This window comes from Onychostoma macrolepis, chromosome 21 (genome assembly GCF_012432095.1).
Source record: "Onychostoma macrolepis isolate SWU-2019 chromosome 21, ASM1243209v1, whole genome shotgun sequence".
Lineage (NCBI taxonomy): Eukaryota > Metazoa > Chordata > Actinopteri > Cypriniformes > Cyprinidae > Onychostoma > Onychostoma macrolepis.
In genome coordinates, this window is record NC_081175.1 from 19,586,972 (window position 1) to 19,606,858 (window position 19,887).

Genomic DNA, 19,887 nt, shown 5'->3' on the forward strand with positions numbered 1-19,887 from the left:
ATAAAATATAAAACAAGTGAAATAGTTAAACTATAAAAAACAGATAAAAATGACAATCATATTTCTGAAATTAAAATTAATATGGAAAAATAATACTACAAATACTATAATACTGTATAATCTAATATAAATAATACTAAAATTACACATATAAGAAATAATAATTAAATAATAAAAATAACAAGATACTTTATTGGCATGACAAATATTTGTAAACAAAATTGTTTAACGCTGCTGAATAAAGATAAAACAATGCACATGAATGTAGACGGTAGCAGAGGACTATAGACTTAAGTGCACTTCTTTTTTCCATCGGGTTAACTTTTGAATTTATTGAACTTAAAGCCATGATAATTCATTTATTAATGTTGTTATTTTGCTAGACAATTTAAATATCAAAAAACAACTCATAATAATAATCATTTTAAATCATTTACAAAGTATCTTTCAAACATACAAATAAATAATCTTAAAATTGGAGTTTAATCTGCAATGAGCACAAAATGTATTTTTTTATTTAAAGAAATTTTTGAATTTGTAGCTATTTTGCACAGGTAATATGGTAAACAATGCAATAATTCATTGATGAACCAGCGCCATTCTTTTGTACACAGCAGGGGGCGACAGAGAATAATTTACAACCAGACGTCCAGCATTAGTGATCTGCAGAATGAGAATGCATTATTTATACTTCTCTCTGCACACGTTTTTCTGCAAGTTTTTCTTCTAAACATTCCATAAGAACAGGATCCACTTTTGGATCCACTTTATTAGCAAACCAGTGGCCGTAGTTCAGGAGCCATCTGAGCTCAGCAGCACCATAAATACACACGTCTCGCACATGGACTCCAGTGCATGGTGGGTAAAGTCTCTCTTCTAAAGACCACCACTTCACCAGACGGGTTTTACTTTTCAGTTCTGAGATCTCAGGATCAGAACTTGGCTCTTCCCCTGGTACTCCAGACACACGAACCAGAGTTGCCCAGAAATGTTCATCAGGTGAGTATGTATCCTCGGACCAAGCCAAGAAATCACTGGCTATGGGACTCTGGTGAACAAAAACCACAAATTCTCTTGAAAGTGTGAAGTATGCGCTGCCCACAAACATGGCTATGTTGTGAGGAGGTGGAGATTTCATCTCAGAAGTGGTGACAGGTGAGCTGTAGTACTCTGAATTATTGTCTTTCTGTAAATGATGATAAGTCCAGCGCCATTGTTTTCCTCCAGGCCACTTGCTCTCCACCATGTTCCTGCCTTTCAGCTCTTTTAGATCCGACACCAGCTCAGCGTTTGTCCGCAGTGGAAAGTCCTGACCACACAGGTTGATGACATACTTCCACTTGACCTCAGAATCTAGGAGGTCCGACAGACAATTAAGATCCGCTTTGAGTCGTAAGAAACCTGCATACTGCACCCTCTCCAGCTTTGAGGTAATGAAGACGTTGGGGATGCAGCGAGCCAGACCTTTCATTGCTGAAATAAAGTCATCTGAGGACTTCAGATCGTAATGTATGCAGTATATGTTATGAGGCATATAAATGGCCCTTAGCAACCTCTCCACAAGGGCTGCATCCTGGTGAACAACCAAAGAATAAGCAAGGGGAAATTCACGCTCAAACTCAGAGCCTTGAATCCCATCATAACCTTGTGACACAAATTGATCACAATCAGAGGTGGAATTCACAACAGCCTCATCGGTTTGCCCTACATAGCTTTTTTCCTTGCGAATGGCTAAAGATTTGCCCAGTTCCACTGGTTCCATTTCATATATTGCTGTGCAATTAATTTCATGTTGTACTGTCAGACGTGGCCTCTCAAACACTATGATTTTCTGTCTTCCTCTTTCATTTACAGTTAAAAATGTGACAAAACAACAAGTAAGAAGTGTCAGTGCTAAAAAAGAAAAAAAGATGATGTTTTTCAGTTTGGGGAGCCACAAGTTTTTCATTCTGTAGGGAGAAATACAAGCTCTTGTTACACATTAAGAAATTTCAAGCTATAATACAGCACAGCTTAAAGTGTTATGTTGCATTCACACAACAGATCAATGAAAAAAGTTAACTTACATCTTATACATACTGTATGTATTCCCAGTCACTTATCTATATTTGCTCCGCCAACAAAAACCCCGTCCCTGTATCAGAGCAACACAATTGTGGTGGTGTAATGTTTTGAACAAATTAGGTTTTTCCACGAGTCTCTCAAAAAGGTTGTAGTAGTAGTAGTAGTAGAAAGTAGTGTATATGTTGCTAATGGCACACCTTGAATGCTGACAGAAGTATGCAGCTGCAGTCAAGGGGAGGAGTCAGAAAGTCATTCATTCATAATCCTTGATTATTAATGCTATAGAACGACAAAAATTTCAAAAGAACATATTAATTCCATTTAATGAAAGTAAAGAAAAAACATGATAAAGATTAGAAAGTTAGATTTTCCTGTTATTATTTATGCATTTAATAAACTTATTTAAATATCATTTGATAAGACTCATTTGCTTTATCATATACAGTGAGGAAAATAAGTATTTGAACACCCTGCTATTTTGCAAGTTCTCCCACTTAGAAATCATGGAGGGGTCTGAAATTGTCATCGTAGGTGCATGTCCACTGTGAGAGACATAATCTAAAAAAAAAAATCCAGAAATCACAATGTATGATTTTTTAACTATTTATTTGTATGATACAGCTGCAAATAAGTATTTGAACACCTGTCTATCAGCTAGAATTCTGACCCTCAAAGACCTGTTAGTCTGCCTTTAAAATGTCCACCTCCACTCCATTTATTATCCTAAATTAGATGCACCTGTTTGAGGTCGTTAGCTGCATAAAGACACCTGTCCACCCCATACAATCAGTAAGAATCCAACTACTAACATGGCTAAGACCAAAGAGCTGTCCAAAGACACTAGAGACAAAATTGTACACCTCCACAAGGCTGGAAAGGGCTACGGGAAATTGCCAAGCAGCTTGGTGAAAAAGGTCCACTGTTGGAGCAATCATTAGAAAATGGAAGAAGCTAAACATGACTGTCAATCTCCTCGGACTGGGGCTCCATGCAAGATCTCACCTCGTGGGGTCTCAATGATCCTAAGAAAGGTGAGAAATCAGCCCAGAACTACACGGGAGGAGCTGGTCAATGACCTGAAAAGAGCTGGGACCACCGCTTCCAAGGTTACTGTTGGTAATACACTAAGACGCCATGGTTTGAAATCATGCATGGCACGGAAGGTTCCCCTGCTTAAACCAGCACATGTCCAGGCCCGACTTAAGTTTGCCAATGACCATTTGGATGATCCAGAGGAGTCATGGGAGAAAGTCATGTGTCAGATGAGACCAAAATAGAACTTTTGGTCATAATTCCACTAAACGTGTTTGGAGGAAGAAGAATGATGAGTACCATCCCAAGAACACCATCCCTACTGTGAAGCATGGGGTGGTAGCATCATGCTTTGGGGTGTTTTTCTGCACATGGGACAGGGCGACTGCACTGTATTAAGGAGAGGATGACCGGGGCCATGTATTGCGAGATTTTGGGGAACAACCTCCTTCCCTCAGTTAGAGCATTGAAGATGGGTCGAGGCTGGGTCTTCCAACATGACAATGACCAAGCACACAGCCAGGATAACCAAGGAGTGGCTCTGTAAGAAGCATATCAAGGTTCTGGCGTGGCCTAGCCAGTCTCCAGACCTAAACCCAATAGAGAATCTTTGGAGGCAGCTCAAACTCCGTGTTTCTCAGCGACAGGCCAGAAACCTGACTGATCTAGAGAAGATCTGTGTGGAGGAGTGGGCCAAAATCCCTCCTGCAGTGTGTGCAAACCTGGTGAAAAACTACAGGAAACGTTTGACCTCTGTAATTGCAAACAAAGGCTACTGTACCAAATATTAACATTGATTTTCTCAGGTGTTCAAATACTTATTTGCAGCTGTGCAAATAAGTTTAAATTTAACTATTTATTTTTTACAAATAAATAGTTAAAAAATCATACATTGTGATTTCTGGATTTTTTTTTTTTAGATTATGTCTCTCACAGTGGACATGCACCTATGATGACAATTTCAGACCCCTCCATGATTTCTAAGTGGGAGAACTTGCAAAATAGCAGGGTGTTCAAATACTTATTTTCCTCACTGTATATCATATTTAATTACATATTGAACATTTTCTCATCTTAAAAAGTGTTATTTGCTCACATTAAAATTATAACAAGGCAAGGTTGTTAGCCTCAGTGACCTAATAAACAGCAAAACCTTTGATCTCCATTCAAAAAAGATTCATATCTTTATCATATTTTTGTTCCATTTTGAAGTATCATGATTAAAATGGTTATTCCTTTAACATATCATTGTCAAACTTTTATTGTCTGCTGATTACATCATATTTAAACTTAAACATTATAATTAATTATCTGACAAAAAGAAACAAATACTTACTGTACAAAGCGAAACCCCAATATTCAACGAAAATCCAAATGATTCCACTCTGTGTGACTTTTTTCATTGGGCAATATAAACAACTGCCTCAAAAACAAATTTTCTTAAATAGTATACTCAACTCAACAGACATTTTTAGACAATTTAGACAACTTTCCAAAAGGCAGGCAGTACTTTTATCACAGTGACAGATAATAGCAAAGGCGACAGGCCACTGACGGTATTTTCTGTTCACAAGGTTTCAACGAGTAATTCACAACCTGTTTTACAGGATTCCATCTGCTCTTCTTTTTTCTTTTCTTCAAAACTGTCCATTCAATGCAGCACAAATCTGTCTGCCCACATTCCCACATTCAGAACTAACCTTTAACATCCATGGAACATTTCCATTCCACAATAGGTTCTTTATAGTTGAATTTTTAATATTTATTTACAAGTAAAAATGGTCCTACAAAAAATGTTTTACTGATAGGTTCTTTGGGAATGGTTCTTCTGTGGCATCAATGTTAAAACTCCCTTTTGGAGTTTACATTACTTTACTCATAATGTATACAATCCTACTAGTGTCAGTCTCATGGAATGTGCATAGCAAAAACACAGAAAACTTGTTTAACAGTCTCTTTTTAAATAGGTGTGATCATCAGAAATGATTAACCTGTTAACTGTCAGTCCCACTTCTTGAGCGCTGACCTGAAAATGACGTCCACCTTAAAAAACAATTAGAAATATTTGCACATGATTTCACATAAAAAAAGAAATGAAATTGAAAAGAATTTATAGAAGTTTAATTTCATGAAGATGGAGAATATACTGAACTACATTTTATATTTTATATAATACATAGTTTACAAAATATGCATGTGTGATCAAAACCTGCTAGAAAATCTAAATCTAAACAATATAACAAGTTGTGTTCCAAATTTAAGGTTGATATCTTTTTTTTAAAAATGAGCTCTATTGTTTGTATTGTTTGGGCACGGTGCCAAACTTGTGGAGCTCCAGGGGTGTATTCCAGAAAGCAGGTTATGTGACATACCCGGGTATGTTTGAGGATAAGTGAGGGGATAACCTCAGCTTTCGGTTCCAAAATCAGAGGTTACTTTCAGGCCATGTAAGTAACCATAGCAACTTGCTCTCTGAAGATAACCTGCTCCGGAGCAGGTTATGTTGCAGGGTTAGTTCACTTCAGCGCTATCAAAGCATGTATGGTCTACTGACGAGCCTTCAGTGGGCGTGACAGATAGCGCACGATATTATATATTATAACAATACAGTTATGTATATAGCCTACTAATATATATATATATATATATATAGTTGTATGCTATTTTAATGATAAAGCGCTAATATAAGTAATAAATAAGGTTAGCCTATTGTGACGGTAAGGAACTACGATACCCAAAATGCAATGTGTTAATTTTGGGAGGAGTCAGTTAAGCAGGTACGCTGAGTGAAATGGAGATAAAATTGAACACAGGTGTGTGTGGAAGGAGAGAGGAGAGTGCCCTTGTTTGCTGTACAGATCTTTACTTGGAAAGTGAGAGTTTTCGTTATTAAGAGTAAGAAGTATGGTCAGTTTGTAGATGTTAATGAAGTGTAAAATGAAACGAAATAATTGAAGATTCCGAGATATGAAAGTTGCGTTGCTACGTTGAAGAGTTTCCGGATTCAATGTGCCTGCAAGCTGCTCCTTTCTTCAGGGTGTGAAAGCGGAATCTTCTAAAATAAAGCCGAAATCAAGGAAACTACTAGATTCAAAATCATCGTGTTCAAAAAGGTTGCTGTTGCTGGTTGCACAGAGGACGAGTTTGGAGGTTGCTGCACCACTCGTTAATTGGCTGTGTGAAACGGCACTGGATCGGAATCTGGTACTGGGAGTTTGGAGTATCTTGGTTTGAAAACAACCTCATTGATTATGTTTGGTCTTCAGGTAGGCCTTGATCCATTCATTCAGCTAACTCGACGAAGATAATTACTCATCAGTAACTTTCAGAAAAGATGGGCTTAGCGGAACTTTCAAAACAAACTCTCCTACACACTCTCAAACAAACTCTCATACACGCTCTCATATACGCTTTCGCACTTGAACTGAACTCACTCACACAACAAACAAACCTCATTTATTTCTTTGTGAACCTTACATGTAAGAAAATTTCTATCACCATGTTTGGTTTGGATGAATCGATGCATGAATTACTGTGTCTAAAGCTTTGAATTCAAAGTTGAGATCTAAGTTGGTATTGATACTTTGCATTGTTTATGATATGCTGAATGATTCATGAGATGACCTAAATTCAGTGGTTTAATTGTGATTGTTGGTATGTTTTGAATAAGTCAAGAACCTTAAAGTTCAAGTCCCATTATTAGATTAAAATGAAAAGAAAAGACAGTTGAAATTGTAAGAGTGTTGTGTTTTGTGACAAGTGACTGAGTCACAGGGGAGGGCTGGTCTCACTACGTCACACTATATATTGCTCTAATATGGTTATTATATTTTATTGGCATATATAACAGTTATCTGTATAAATTATAAAACACTATGACATGGTAATGTTTAATGTATTATATATTAGCCTATATATATATATATATATTACATTTTATATTATCATCTCACACATGGATCGGCATTTTCTATAATGTATTTCTATAATAAAAATACATATCTGATATGACTTAATATATAATTAGCATCAAACAAACAATATAATTCTTATTCTCAAGGATTAAAGATTAAACGGAAAAAAAAAAAAAAAGATTGCAAAACCATCAATTAGGTGGAGATATGCTCTAAGCATAAGGCCTACATGACCTTTGAACAGAAGAAGAAGAAAGAAGCAGTATGGCGCGCTTATTCTTAGCGTCCGTTTCCATAGTGACTCGTCGATTCGTCGGTCTGTTGAGAATGTCTTGAGTCTTAACCAGGAACATACTCTGAGTTGAATGAACTTACTCCCGGACGCGTTTTTGGAACCACATACCTCGAGTAAGCAAGGTTTGGGGTTAATCAACCGAAAGTTCAGGGTTTATCTGACGGTAAGTTAACCATGCTTTCTGGAATACACCCCAGGCAGTCAGTGAAAGTTATCAGGTTAATTGCAACTTGGTCACTTGATCCTGACTTATTTCTTCTTTTTTTTTTTTTTTTTTTTTTTTTAAACTTAAAGCTTTTTTTTTTTTTTATTTGTAGTTATTTTGCACAAGTAATGTTGTGGACAATGCAACAGTGCATTGATGACCAACTCATGCTCTATTCTTTGGTATACAGCAGAGGGCGACGAAGAGTAACTTGTACAACCAGTGCTCAGTGATCTTTACAGTGAGTATGAGAATCCTTACACTTTACCTTGCTCACATACAATTTTTAAATACATAGTGTAGCGGCCCCTCGGATTTATTGATCAAGACGCAGAGAGTTTCAAACGGGTGTCGATTTATTTCTTGCTTTCAACGAGCACCATGCAGCACAAGTACCATGAACACCGTGAAAACTACAGAATAAAATAGAAAAATACAAAATGCTTCTATGTAGCTTCACAAATAATTTGCATATAAATCATGTTCACATATTAATCATGTTTACACCCAATACAAATCATTTTCCTTCATACCTCATTCCGCTCTCCAAGGGCGCTAATCAAAGTGTTTCCGCCATCATCTAGCATGCTCTCTAGCTCGACACACTCTCACAGTTCGGAACTCTTAGAAATAACATGTACGAACAATACAAAAATAATAAAGTAAATCACAATGTAAACTCTTTCTTTACAAGATTCAAAAATTATGAAAACGATAAATAAATAACGTGTTTACAAGTTTTACCATTCTTCCGACGACGCGCGAGCACCACATTGTGAAGAGAGTGTAGCAGGAAGTTTAGCGTCACAAAAAAAAAAACATTAGAAGAAAACAGCGCTCTTTTCAAAATAAAAGCACAGACGAGGAGACACTGTAGAACTACAATCTATTAACTCTTATGTTATGTTAATAAGTATTATTAACATATAAATATAATACTTTGCAGGAGAATATTAATGCAATTTATCAGACATTTACACTCCCACCAAATCCTAATACAATGAATGAACAAATACACTAAATAAATTGTACAGGATTTCTTGACTCTAGGAAATGAATAGCCTGAAGTTAAGCTATCAGAGGTGTAACTATAGCATCACGCTTAATAAAGCAGTGTGCAGGGTTGTCAATCGCTTTCTTCTAATCAGTTCTCAAGGAGGAGCACCAATTTTTGATTGGTCTCTCAATAACTGAGGGCTTGGAGGGAGGATCTTGTTTTTTATGAGGTTTCCTGTCCCCAACTTGCACTTTAACTCGACGAACTAAGCCATCACTACTTTGAACAGTCTCAATCACTCTTCCAAGTTGCCACTGATTTCTTGGGAGGTTGTCGCCTTTAATAATGACAATATCATCCACCTTGAGGTTGCGGTGAGGTGAGTGCCATTTCTGTCTCATGGATATGTTCAGCAGATACTCTTTTTTCCAGCGGCTCCAAAACTGTTCGATAAGATACTGAACTCTTCTCCACCTCTTTGTCGCATACAGGTCTTCCTTGACGAATACTCCAGGAGGAGGAAGCGCAACTTTAGACTTCATCATAATGAGGTGATTCGGTGTTAAAGGCTCCAGTGCCTGAGGATCATTGATTCCATCCACTGTTAACGGGCGGCTGTTAACAATAGCCATGGCCTCATATAGCAGTGTTCTGAGAGAGGCGTCATCAAGTCGACCTGGGCACTGTGCAAAGGTGGCATTCAGCACATTTCTAACAGTTCTGATCTGGCGTTCCCAGACACCGCCTGCCTGACTGTCAGAGGGGGCATTAAAGACAAATTCACACTGCTTCTCAGTCAGGAAGATTTCCAGTAGCTTAGTGTCACATTGTTTAAGTGCTTCCTTGAGCTCATTCCTGGCGCCAACAAAATTAGAGCCTTGGTCACAACGTAGTTGTTGAACAGCTCCTCTCAGGCTGATGAAGCATCTCAATGAGTTGATGAATGAGTCCGTTGACAAATCTTCGAGCATTTCAATATGAACAGCTCTAGAGTACAGACATGTGAAAATCAGGCCGTATCTTTTGTATTCTTTGCGGGCTCTCTTTACAATGAAAGGGCCGAAACAGTCCATGCCGCTGTGCGTGAAAGGTGCTGAGGCTTCGACGCGTTCTTTGGGAAGTTCGGCCATTTGCTGTCTCTCTGTCGGCCGTCGGTTTCCTGCAAAACACACAAGTGTGTATCAGCTTTGCAACCAACTTGCTCCCACCAATTACCCAGAATCCATTGGCCCGAAGCTCCATTAAAGTCTGGCTTCGACCCTGATGGCATGTCTTAGCATGGAAATGAGACACAATCAGCTTGGTGATGTGGCTGTCATTTGATTAGGATGACTGGGTGCTTGACTTTGTGACAGAGCGATGACTGCTTCAATCTCCCACCAACACGGAGGAGTCCTTCAGACCAGATAGGGTCGAGACGGAAAAGAGAGCTTGAGTTTGGAAGGTCTTTTTTACCTTGAAGCATCTTTATCTCCTGGGGAAGGCTTGCTGCTGTACGATCTTAATCACTTCGTCTGCAGCCTTCTCACGCTCCTAACAGTCACATACTCACTGTGTTGTTTCTGTTTAGACCCCAGCCTCTTGATTCTTGCCACCACCTTAAGAATTGTTGTCCAGGAGGAAAACTGACTCAGACGTCTGACAATGTCATGGCAGTTTTTGACTTCTGTTGCAAACACCTGAATTGTCTTGACTTCAGGATCACCAACGAGTAATTCTGATGGGGCGCTGGGTGTTAGAGGTAATTTACGCTTCCAGAGAAACTTCGGTCCTCGCAGCCAGTTTGTTGAATGAATGTCTGAAGCACGAAGACCTCGGGAAGCATGATCTGCCGGGTTTTCTGCGGTGTCCACATAGTGCCACTGACTGGGATCACTGTTATTCCTTATCAGCTGAACACGGTTCGCAACAAATATGTGGAACCTACGGGCATCATTGTTAATGTACCCAAGCACAACTTGTGAATCTGTCCAGAAAACCTCTTCATCAATCTTTGTCAAGTTCACTCTTTAACATGACACTGAGTTTCGTAGAAACCACAGCTGCCGCGAGTTCTAGTCTCGGGATACTTGTGACCTTTGAGGGTGCAACCCTTGCTTTTGCCAACACGAGACTGCAATGGACTTCATCCTTGTCATTTTTGTACCTCAGGTAAGAACATGCACCGTATCCCACACAGCTGGCATCCGAAAAATGGTGCAACTCCACTCTGACAATGTTATGGAAGTCATATGGGTGGTAACATCTCGGAATTGAAACCTCTTTCAACCTGTGAAGCCCATTTATCCACTCCTCCCACCGTGGCCTCATATCTTCTGGGAGTGGATCATCCCATCCGATGCCTCTGTGACACAGCTCTTGAAGTATACGCTTTCCAGTTAGGCTGAATGGAGCTATGAACCCAAGTGGGTCATAAAGAGAGGCAATGACAGAAAGGCAACCACGCCGGGTTGAAGGCTGATTTTTCAAGCTGCTGCTAAAGCTGAAAGTGTCAGTTTTAATCGACCATTGAATGCCGAGTGCACGCTCTGATGGGGTTGGATCCAGTCCTAGAGGTTCGATGGTTCCTGCTCTTTCTGAGGGATCTAAGCAGGTGAGGGCTGCTTCCTCATTTGAGTTGAATTTATGGAGGCGTAGGCCTCCTCTTGCACAACTCCTGTGACTCAGTGATCAGTTTCTTGGCTTCCTCAACCGATGGGACGCTGACTAGCCCATCATCAACATAAAAGTTTTTCTCCACAAATGTTGATGCTAGTGGATAGATAGCTTTGTGTTGCCGGGCCAGATGTTTCAAGCCAAAGTTGGCACATCCTGGAGAAGAAGAAAGAAGCAGTATGGCGCGCTTATTCTTAGCGTCCGTTTCCATAGTGACTCGTCGATTCGTCGGTCTGTTGAGAATGTCTTGAGTCTTAACCAGGAACATACTCTGAGTTGAATGAACTTACTCCCGGACGCGTTTTTGGAACCACATACCTCGAGTAAGCAAGGTTTGGGGTTAATCAACCGAAAGTTCAGGGTTTATCTGACGGTAAGTTAACCATGCTTTCTGGAATACACCCCAGGCAGTCAGTGAAAGTTATCAGGTTAATTGCAACTTGGTCACTTGATCCTGACTTATTTCTTCTTTTTTTTTTTTTTTTTTTTTTTTTTTTTATAAACTTAAAGCTTTTTTTATTTGTAGTTATTTTGCACAAGTAATGTTGTGGACAATGCAACAGTGCATTGATGACCAACTCATGCTCTATTCTTTGGTATACAGCAGAGGGCGACGAAGAGTAACTTGTACAACCAGTGCTCAGTGATCTTTACAGTGAGTATGAGAATCCTTACACTTTACCTTGCTCACATACAATTTTTAAATACATAGTGTAGCGGCCCCTCGGATTTATTGATCAAGACGCAGAGAGTTTCAAACGGGTGTCGATTTATTTCTTGCTTTCAACGAGCACCATGCAGCACAAGTACCATGAACACCGTGAAAACTACAGAATAAAATAGAAAAATACAAAATGCTTCTATGTAGCTTCACAAATAATTTGCATATAAATCATGTTCACATATTAATCATGTTTACACCCAATACAAATCATTTTCCTTCATACCTCATTCCGCTCTCCAAGGGCGCTAATCAAAGTGTTTCCGCCATCATCTAGCATGCTCTCTAGCTCGACACACTCTCACAGTTCAGAACATTCTTCCGACGACGCGAGCACCACATTGTGAAGAGAGTGTAGCAGGAAGTTTAGCGTCACAAAAAACATTAGAAGAAAACAGCTCTTTTCAAAATAAAAGCACAGACGAGGAGACACTGTAGAACTACAATCTATTAACTCTTATGTTATGTTATGTTAATAAGTCTTATTAACATATAAATATAATACTTTGCAGGAGAATATTAATGCAATTTATCAGACATTTACACTCCCACCAAATCCTAATACAATGAATGAACAAATACACTAAATAAATTGTACAGGATTTCTTGACTCTAGGAAATGAATAGCCTGAAGTTAAGCTATCAGAGGTGTAACTATAGCATCACGCTTAATAAAGCAGTGTGCGCAGGGTTGTCAATCGCTTTCTTCTAATCAGTTCTCAAGGAGGAGCACCAATTTTTTGATTGGTCTCTCAATAACTGAGGGCTTGGAGGGAGGATCTTGTTTTTTATGAGGTTTCCTGTCCCCAACTTGCACTTTAACTCGACGAACTAAGCCATCACTACTTTGAACAGTCTCAATCACTCTTCCAAGTTGCCACTGATTTCTTGGGAGGTTGTCGTCTTTAATAATGACAATATCATCCACCTTGAGGTTGCGGTGAGGTGAGTGCCATTTCTGTCTCATGGATATGTTCAGCAGATACTCTTTTTTCCAGCGGCTCCAAAACTGTTCGATAAGATACTGAACTCTTCTCCACCTCTTTGTCGCATACAGGTCTTCCTTGACGAATACTCCAGGAGGAGGAAGCGCAACTTTAGACTTCATCATAATGAGGTGATTCGGTGTTAAAGGCTCCAGTGCCTGAGGATCATTGATTCCATCCACTGTTAACGGGCGGCTGTTAACAATAGCCATGGCCTCATATAGCAGTGTTCTGAGAGGCGTCATCAAGTCGACCTGGGCACTGTGCAAAGGTGGCATTCAGCACATTTCTAACAGTTCTGATCTGGCGTTCCCAGACACCGCCTGCCTGACTGTCAGAGGGGGCATTAAAGACAAATTCACACTGCTTCTCAGTCAGGAAGATTTCCAGTAGCTTAGTGTCACATTGTTTAAGTGCTTCCTTGAGCTCATTCCTGGCACCAACAAAATTAGAGCCTTGGTCACAACGTAGTTGTTGAACAGCTCCTCTCAGGCTGATGAAGCATCTCAATGAGTTGATGAATGAGTCCGTTGACAAATCTTCGAGCATTTCAATATGAACAGCTCTAGAGTACAGACATGTGAAAATCAGGCCGTATCTTTTGTATTCTTTGCGGGCTCTCTTTACAATGAAAGGGCGAAACAGTCCATGCCGCTGTGCGTGAAAGGTGCTGAGGCTTCGACGCGTTCTTTGGGAAGTTCGCCATTTGCTGTCTCTCTGTCGGCCGTCGCAGTTTCCTGCAAAACACACAAGTGTGAATCAGCTTAGCAACCAACTTGCTCCCACCAATTACCCAGAATCCATTGGCCCGAAGCTCCATTAAAGTCTGGCTTCGACCCTGATGGCATGTCTTAGCATGGAAATGAGACACAATCAACTTGGTGATGTGGCTGTCATTTGATAGGATGACTGGGTGCTTGACTTTGTGACAGAGCGATGACTGCTTCAATCTCCCACCAACACGGAGGAGTCCTTCAGACCAGATAGGGTCGAGACGGAAAAGAGAGCTTGAGTTTGGAAGGTCTTTTTTACCTTGAAGCATCTTTATCTCCTGGGGGAAGGCTTGCTGCTGTACGATCTTAATCACTTCGTCTGCAGCCTTCTCACACTCCCTAACAGTCACATACTCACTGTGTTGTTTCTGTTTAGACCCCAGCCTCTTGATTCTTGCCACCACCTTAAGAATTGTTGTCCAGGAGGAAAACTGACTCAGACGCCTGAGGATGTCATTGCAGTTTTTGACTTCTGTTGCAAACACCTGAATTGTCTTGACTTCAGGATCACCAACGAGTAATTCTGATGGGGCGCTGGGTGTTAGAGGTAATTTACGCTCCCAGAGAAACTTCGGTCCTCGCAGCCAGTTTGTTGAATGAATGTCTGAAGCACGATGACCTCGGGAAGCATGATCTGCCGGGTTTTCTGCGGTGTCCACATAGTGCCACTGACTGGGATCGCTGTTATTCCTTATCAGCTGAACACGGTTCGCAACAAATATGTGGAACCTACGGGCATCATTGTTAATGTACCCAAGCACAACTTGTGAATCTGTCCAGAAAACCTCTTCATCAATCTTTATGTCAAGTTCACCCTTTAACATGACACTGAGTTTCAGAGAAACCACAGCTGCCGCGAGTTCTAGTCTCGGGATACTTGTGACCTTTGAGGGTGCAACCCTTGCTTTCGCCAACACGAGACTGCAATGGACTTCGTCCTTGTCATTTTTGTACCTCAGGTAAGAACATGCACCGTATCCCACACAGCTGGCGTCCGAAAAATGGTGCAACTCCACTCTGACAATGTTATGGAAGTCATATGGGTGGTAACATCTCGGAATTGAAACCTCTTTCAACCTGTGAAGCCCATTTATCCACTCCTCCCACCGTGGCCTCATATCTTCTGGGAGTGGATCATCCCATCCGATGCCTCTGTGACACAGCTCTTGAAGTATACGCTTTCCAGTTAGGCTGAATGGAGCGATGAACCCAAGTGGGTCATAAAGAGAGGCAATGACAGAAAGGCAACCACGCCGGGTTGAAGGCTGATTTTCAAGCTGCTGCTAAAGTTGAAAGTGTCAGTTTTAATCGACCATAGAATGCCGAGTGCACGCTCTGATGGGGTTGGATCCAGTCCTAGAGGTTCGATGGTTCCTGCTCTTTCTGAGGGATCTAAGCAGGTGAGGGCTGCTTCCTCATTTGAGTTGAATTTATGGAGGCGTAGGCCTCCTCTTTTGCACAACTCCTGTGACTCAGTGATCAGTTTCTTGGCTTCCTCAACCGATGGGACGCTGACTAGCCCATCATCAACATAAAAGTTTTTCTCCACAAATGTTGATGCTAGTGGATAGATAGCTTTGTGTTGCCGGGCCAGATGTTTCAAGCCAAAGTTGGCACATCCTGGAGACGAGGCAGCTCCGAAGAGATGAACCGCCATCCTGTATTCCTGTGGTTCCTTCTCCAAATCTCCACCTTTCCACCAGAGGAATTTCAGATAATTCCGGGATTCAGGAGACGGAGAACTGATAAAACATTCTTCGATATCACAGATGATCGCTACGGCCTCCTTCCTGAAGCGGCAAAGAACTCCTACCAGAGGATTGATCAGATCAGGCCCAGTTAGTAGAGTGTCATTCAGAGAAACACCATGGAATTTGGCTGAACAGTCAAATACGACTCTTAGCTTGTCTGGTTTTCTGGGGTGATAGATGCCGTGATGTGGAAGGTACCACTCAGTCTCTCCTGCAGATGTTGTAGGGGCAGGCTCTGCATCACCCTTGTTAATTGTTTCTTCCATGAATGTTTTGTATTGATCATAATAGTGTTTATTGGTCTTTAATTTCTTCTTAAGGCACTGCAGGCGAACTGTGGCTAGCCTCTTGTTGTTTGATAGGTTGGGTGGACTGTTTCCCTTGAAAGGGAGGGGCATCTCATAATGTCCATCTTTCTTCTGGGTGATGTTGTCACTGAGGAACTGTATGAAATGAACATCGTTCTGGGACACATATTTATCTTCATAAGTTCTCTCGGTGAAGTCTGATTCTAGGACTTTTAGAACATCTGTCGTCGATGGAATTGGCAGTTCTTTTACGGTGAGCCGATGCACAAAGCTCTGACTTCCTTGTCTGTCTAAGTGGGGATTTGATGAGCCTATGATACTCCATCCTAGTTTTGATCTCTGTGCAAACGGTTGATTTTTGTCCCCAATGATAACCTCAAGAGGAGCTAGTGCTGATGGACAGTCATATCCAATCAAGAGCCCTACATCACAGTCTTGAAGGGGTGGTAGCTTATCTGCCAAATGTCTGAGATGAGGCCACTGTAAGGCTGTTTCCTTCGTTGGGACGTAAGACTTGTCCACCGGAATAAAGTTACGGCTGTAGGCCTGCTGTACTTGGATGTGGTTCTTAGAGTGCAGTCCTCGAACTTGTAGACCATGGACGTTCTTGCTAGATATGATTGTGTCAATAGCCGTCATAGTACTCAGCTTCAGTTTTACTGGTTGGGTATCAACATTCAGCTTGTCAAGTACATTTTCTAAGACAAACGTTGAGTCACTCTGTGTGTCCAGTATTGCGTACGTAAGTACTTCTCTGTGTGGCTCTTGTATTGAAGACACAAGGACTGGGACGATACTTGAGGTAGCAGAAGCACGTTGTGTTGATGCATGGGATACGACCGTGTGCGTTTGCAAGATTGCATGGTTTTCTGTGGAAGTGGAGCTATTCGTTGTTGCTTCCACAGGTCTTTGTTTCCTGTCTTCGTGCAAGCAGGTTGGGTGACGACGGCTGCATATGTTGCATGTGTGTCGCCTCTTACAATCTTTGGTCATGTGACCCTTCCTCAGGCACCCAAAGCAGAGCCTATTTTCACAGATGAATGCTTTTTTGTCTTCACCACTCTTCACTGCGAAGGTGGGACACTTGGTGATGTTATGAGCTTCACTTTTACAGACGGAGCAAGGTGATTTTGGTTTACTGCCGTTTGTTTCTTGTTTCTCCTGAGCAAAACTCTTTGTTTGTATATTTGTGTTGAGAGCTTTGGCTCTCTTTGGTGATCTTTCATCTGTGGCCCTGAAGTTCATCAACAATGGAGAGGCAATAGGGTTACATGCTATCCGTGCCTCTTTACTCAGGAACTTTGTGAAGCATAAAAGATCTGGATAGCTTCCGGATGTGTCAAGTTCCTCTACAACAATTCGACTCCACTTCCGCACGATCCATTCTGGTAGTTTTTTGAGCAACTTATGGTTTTCCTCACAATCGTTAAGGATAGCCAGTCCTTTGACGTGGGGAATCGCCTCAGTGCAGCCTTGCAGGAAGTCAGCGAACTCTTGTAGTGCTAGTGGGTCGTTTGTGTTGATCTTTGGCCATCTCATAAGCTTATCTCGGAAAGCCTTTTGTATGATGAACGGGTTCCCATATCGGTCTTGTAAGACTTTCCAAGCTCCATTGTATGCGCTCTCTGAATCTCGATAAAAGAAACCTTCTACAGCCTTGCGCGCCTCTCCAGCAAGATAATTTTTTAGATAAAACATCTTCTCACTTGGTGGGAGGGGTTTTCTGTCAATAAGAGCTATGAATGACATCTTCCAATCTGTAAACTGTAAAGGGTTACCACTGAACGTGGTTGGTTCAGGGACCGGCAAGCGGTTCAAGCTTAATGAGCTGGCGATAGCTTGGGCTAGACTGACAGACTCCTGGGTCATTGTCACTTCAGGAGCAGCTTGGTGAGGTTGGAATGATGCAGCATCAGGATTTAATCGAGGTTCAGTTTCCTTTCTGTAGCAAGCAAGGTTAGTTTTGTCATTAAACTCCTCATCGTGGTTCTCAAAACCTTCAAAATCGCCATATGCTCTCACACGAGCTGCTGCTATGGCAACGTCTTTTTCTGCTTGTAACTGCTGCAATTTGGTTCTCTCTTGTTCCAACTGTTGTTGCATTTCCACCTCTTTTTGTTTAATTTCTACTAACATTTTTGCCTCTTTAAGTTTCCATTCACCCTCTAACTTGTGAAGATGTACTTGCTGTGCTTGGATTTCTTTCATGGCTTTTGATTGTTCCAGCTTAGCCGCAAGCTCTGCTTGAGCATCTACTCTACTGCTGTGGGCACTGGCTGAGCTGGAGTGGTTGCTCAATCTTTCTGGTGACTCCGCTGAGCTTACCGTTTCAGTTTTAGTGTGGCCAAAGACAGATCCGTATTCATCTTTGTTTAATGTTTCTCTTACCCTTTCCTTCTCAAGTTGGTCATTATAATCTTGATTAATTGTTTTTAGACGGTTACTTATGAGGTCATAAATGTCTTTTGTTAGCGTAACACAGGCATCCATTTTCTTTACAATCTCTGGTGTGGTGTTACTGTTACGTAGGATAGGTTCATACTGCTGGCTTACGTCATCTTGCTTTGCTTGAATGTCTTGCTGTAATTCATTAAGGTCTTCTGATGAACAGAGGGTTTTTAATTTTGTCCTAGTTGCCCTTGCTACCAGCTTCCAAGAGTCATAGGTCTTGTTAAATGCTTTCTCACGTTTTCTGGTGTCTTGGTCATGCATCTCTTGGCCTTTCTCCGTTAGCTTTCTTTCACGTGAGCTAGACCTGAATGGGGTGTCTTTAAGTGACATCTTGTTTGTGCTGCTGCTTTAAGTCGAGTGTAGCCTTTGATTGTCCTACGCCTGAATTTACACTTGTAAGCTGTAGTTATGCTTTACTACAGAGTAATGTTTACGCCAAGCATTAACAGATTATGGACATCCAAAAGGATTTTAGCATAAAACAGTAACAACAAAATCCCTTCAACCTTTTCATAAATAGACATGACACAAGCACATGGACATTAGGAAATGAGAATTAGCTCGCAAGTTATTTTGACCTTATAATACCACGTTATTATTTAAGTCACTTCAGTTATGCTGTAAGCTTGCGTGTGTAGAAATTGTCCCTTTTCAGCATTTTTGCTCCTTGACATCCAGTGTCTCTTTTTGCATCTCTAGCTGTACCTTAAGCATACTGTCCATTTGAAGTCTTGCCTGGGTACAGGAGCTGGATGTAAGTGAAGTAAACTGGCTGGTATCAGGTTGGTAGTTGGACTTCAGATGTGATGGTGTCAGCTTCTCACCAGGGATGGCAGGGCTGGTGCAGCGATGAGTTTTCACTGTAGCGGCCCCTCGGATTTATTGATCAAGACGCAGAGAGTTTCAAACGGGTGTCGATTTATTTCTTGCTTTCAACGAGCACCATGCAGCACAAGTACCATGAACACCGTGAAAACTACAGAATAAAATAGAAAAATACAAAATGCTTCTATGTAGCTTCACAAATAATTTGCATATAAATCATGTTCACATATTAATCATGTTTACACCCAATACAAATCATTTTCCTTCATACCTCATTCCGCTCTCCAAGGCGCTAATCAAAGTGTTTCCGCCATCATCTAGCATGCTCTCTAGCTCGACACACTCTCACAGTTCGAACTCTTAGAAATAACATGTACGAACAATACAAAAATAATAAAGTAAATCACAATGTAAACTCTTTCTTTACAAGATTCAAAAATTATGAAAACGATAAATAAATAACGGGTTTACAAGTTTTACCATTCTTCCGACGACGCCATGAGCACCACATTGTGAAGAGAGTGTAGCAGGAAGTTTAGCGTCACAAAAAAAAAAACATTAGAAGAAAACAGCGCTCTTTTCAAAATAAAAGCACAGACGAGGAGACACTGTAGAACTACAATCTATTAACTCTTATGTTATGTTATGTTAATAAGTCTTATTAACATATAAATATAATACTTTGCAGGAGAATATTAATGCAATTTATCAGACATTTACACTCCCACCAAATCCTAATACAATGAATGAACAAATACACTAAATAAATTGTACAGGATTTCTTGACTCTAGGAAATGAATAGCCTGAAGTTAAGCTATCAGAGGTGTAACTATAGCATCACGCTTAATAAAGCAGTGTGCAGGGTTGTCAATCGCTTTCTTCTAATCAGTTCTCAAGGAGGAGCACCAA

The 19,887-nt window shown here is 40.8% G+C and overlaps 1 protein-coding gene across 1 annotated transcript; it reads right to left on the reverse strand.

Moving 5' to 3' along the window:
* Positions 1-210: 210 nt before the first annotated feature.
* Positions 211-4,603, reverse strand: LOC131529008 (beta-1,3-galactosyl-O-glycosyl-glycoprotein beta-1,6-N-acetylglucosaminyltransferase 4). Its single transcript, XM_058758515.1, has 3 exons — positions 4,433-4,603; positions 2,067-2,343; positions 211-1,949 (listed from the first exon to the last, which is right to left on the reverse strand). The coding sequence occupies exons 2-3, from the start codon at positions 2,075-2,077 to the stop codon at positions 686-688; spliced, it is 1,275 nt and encodes a 424-aa protein (XP_058614498.1). The 5' UTR covers positions 2,078-2,343; positions 4,433-4,603; the 3' UTR covers positions 211-685.
* Between the last annotated feature and the right edge of the window lie 15,284 nt (positions 4,604-19,887).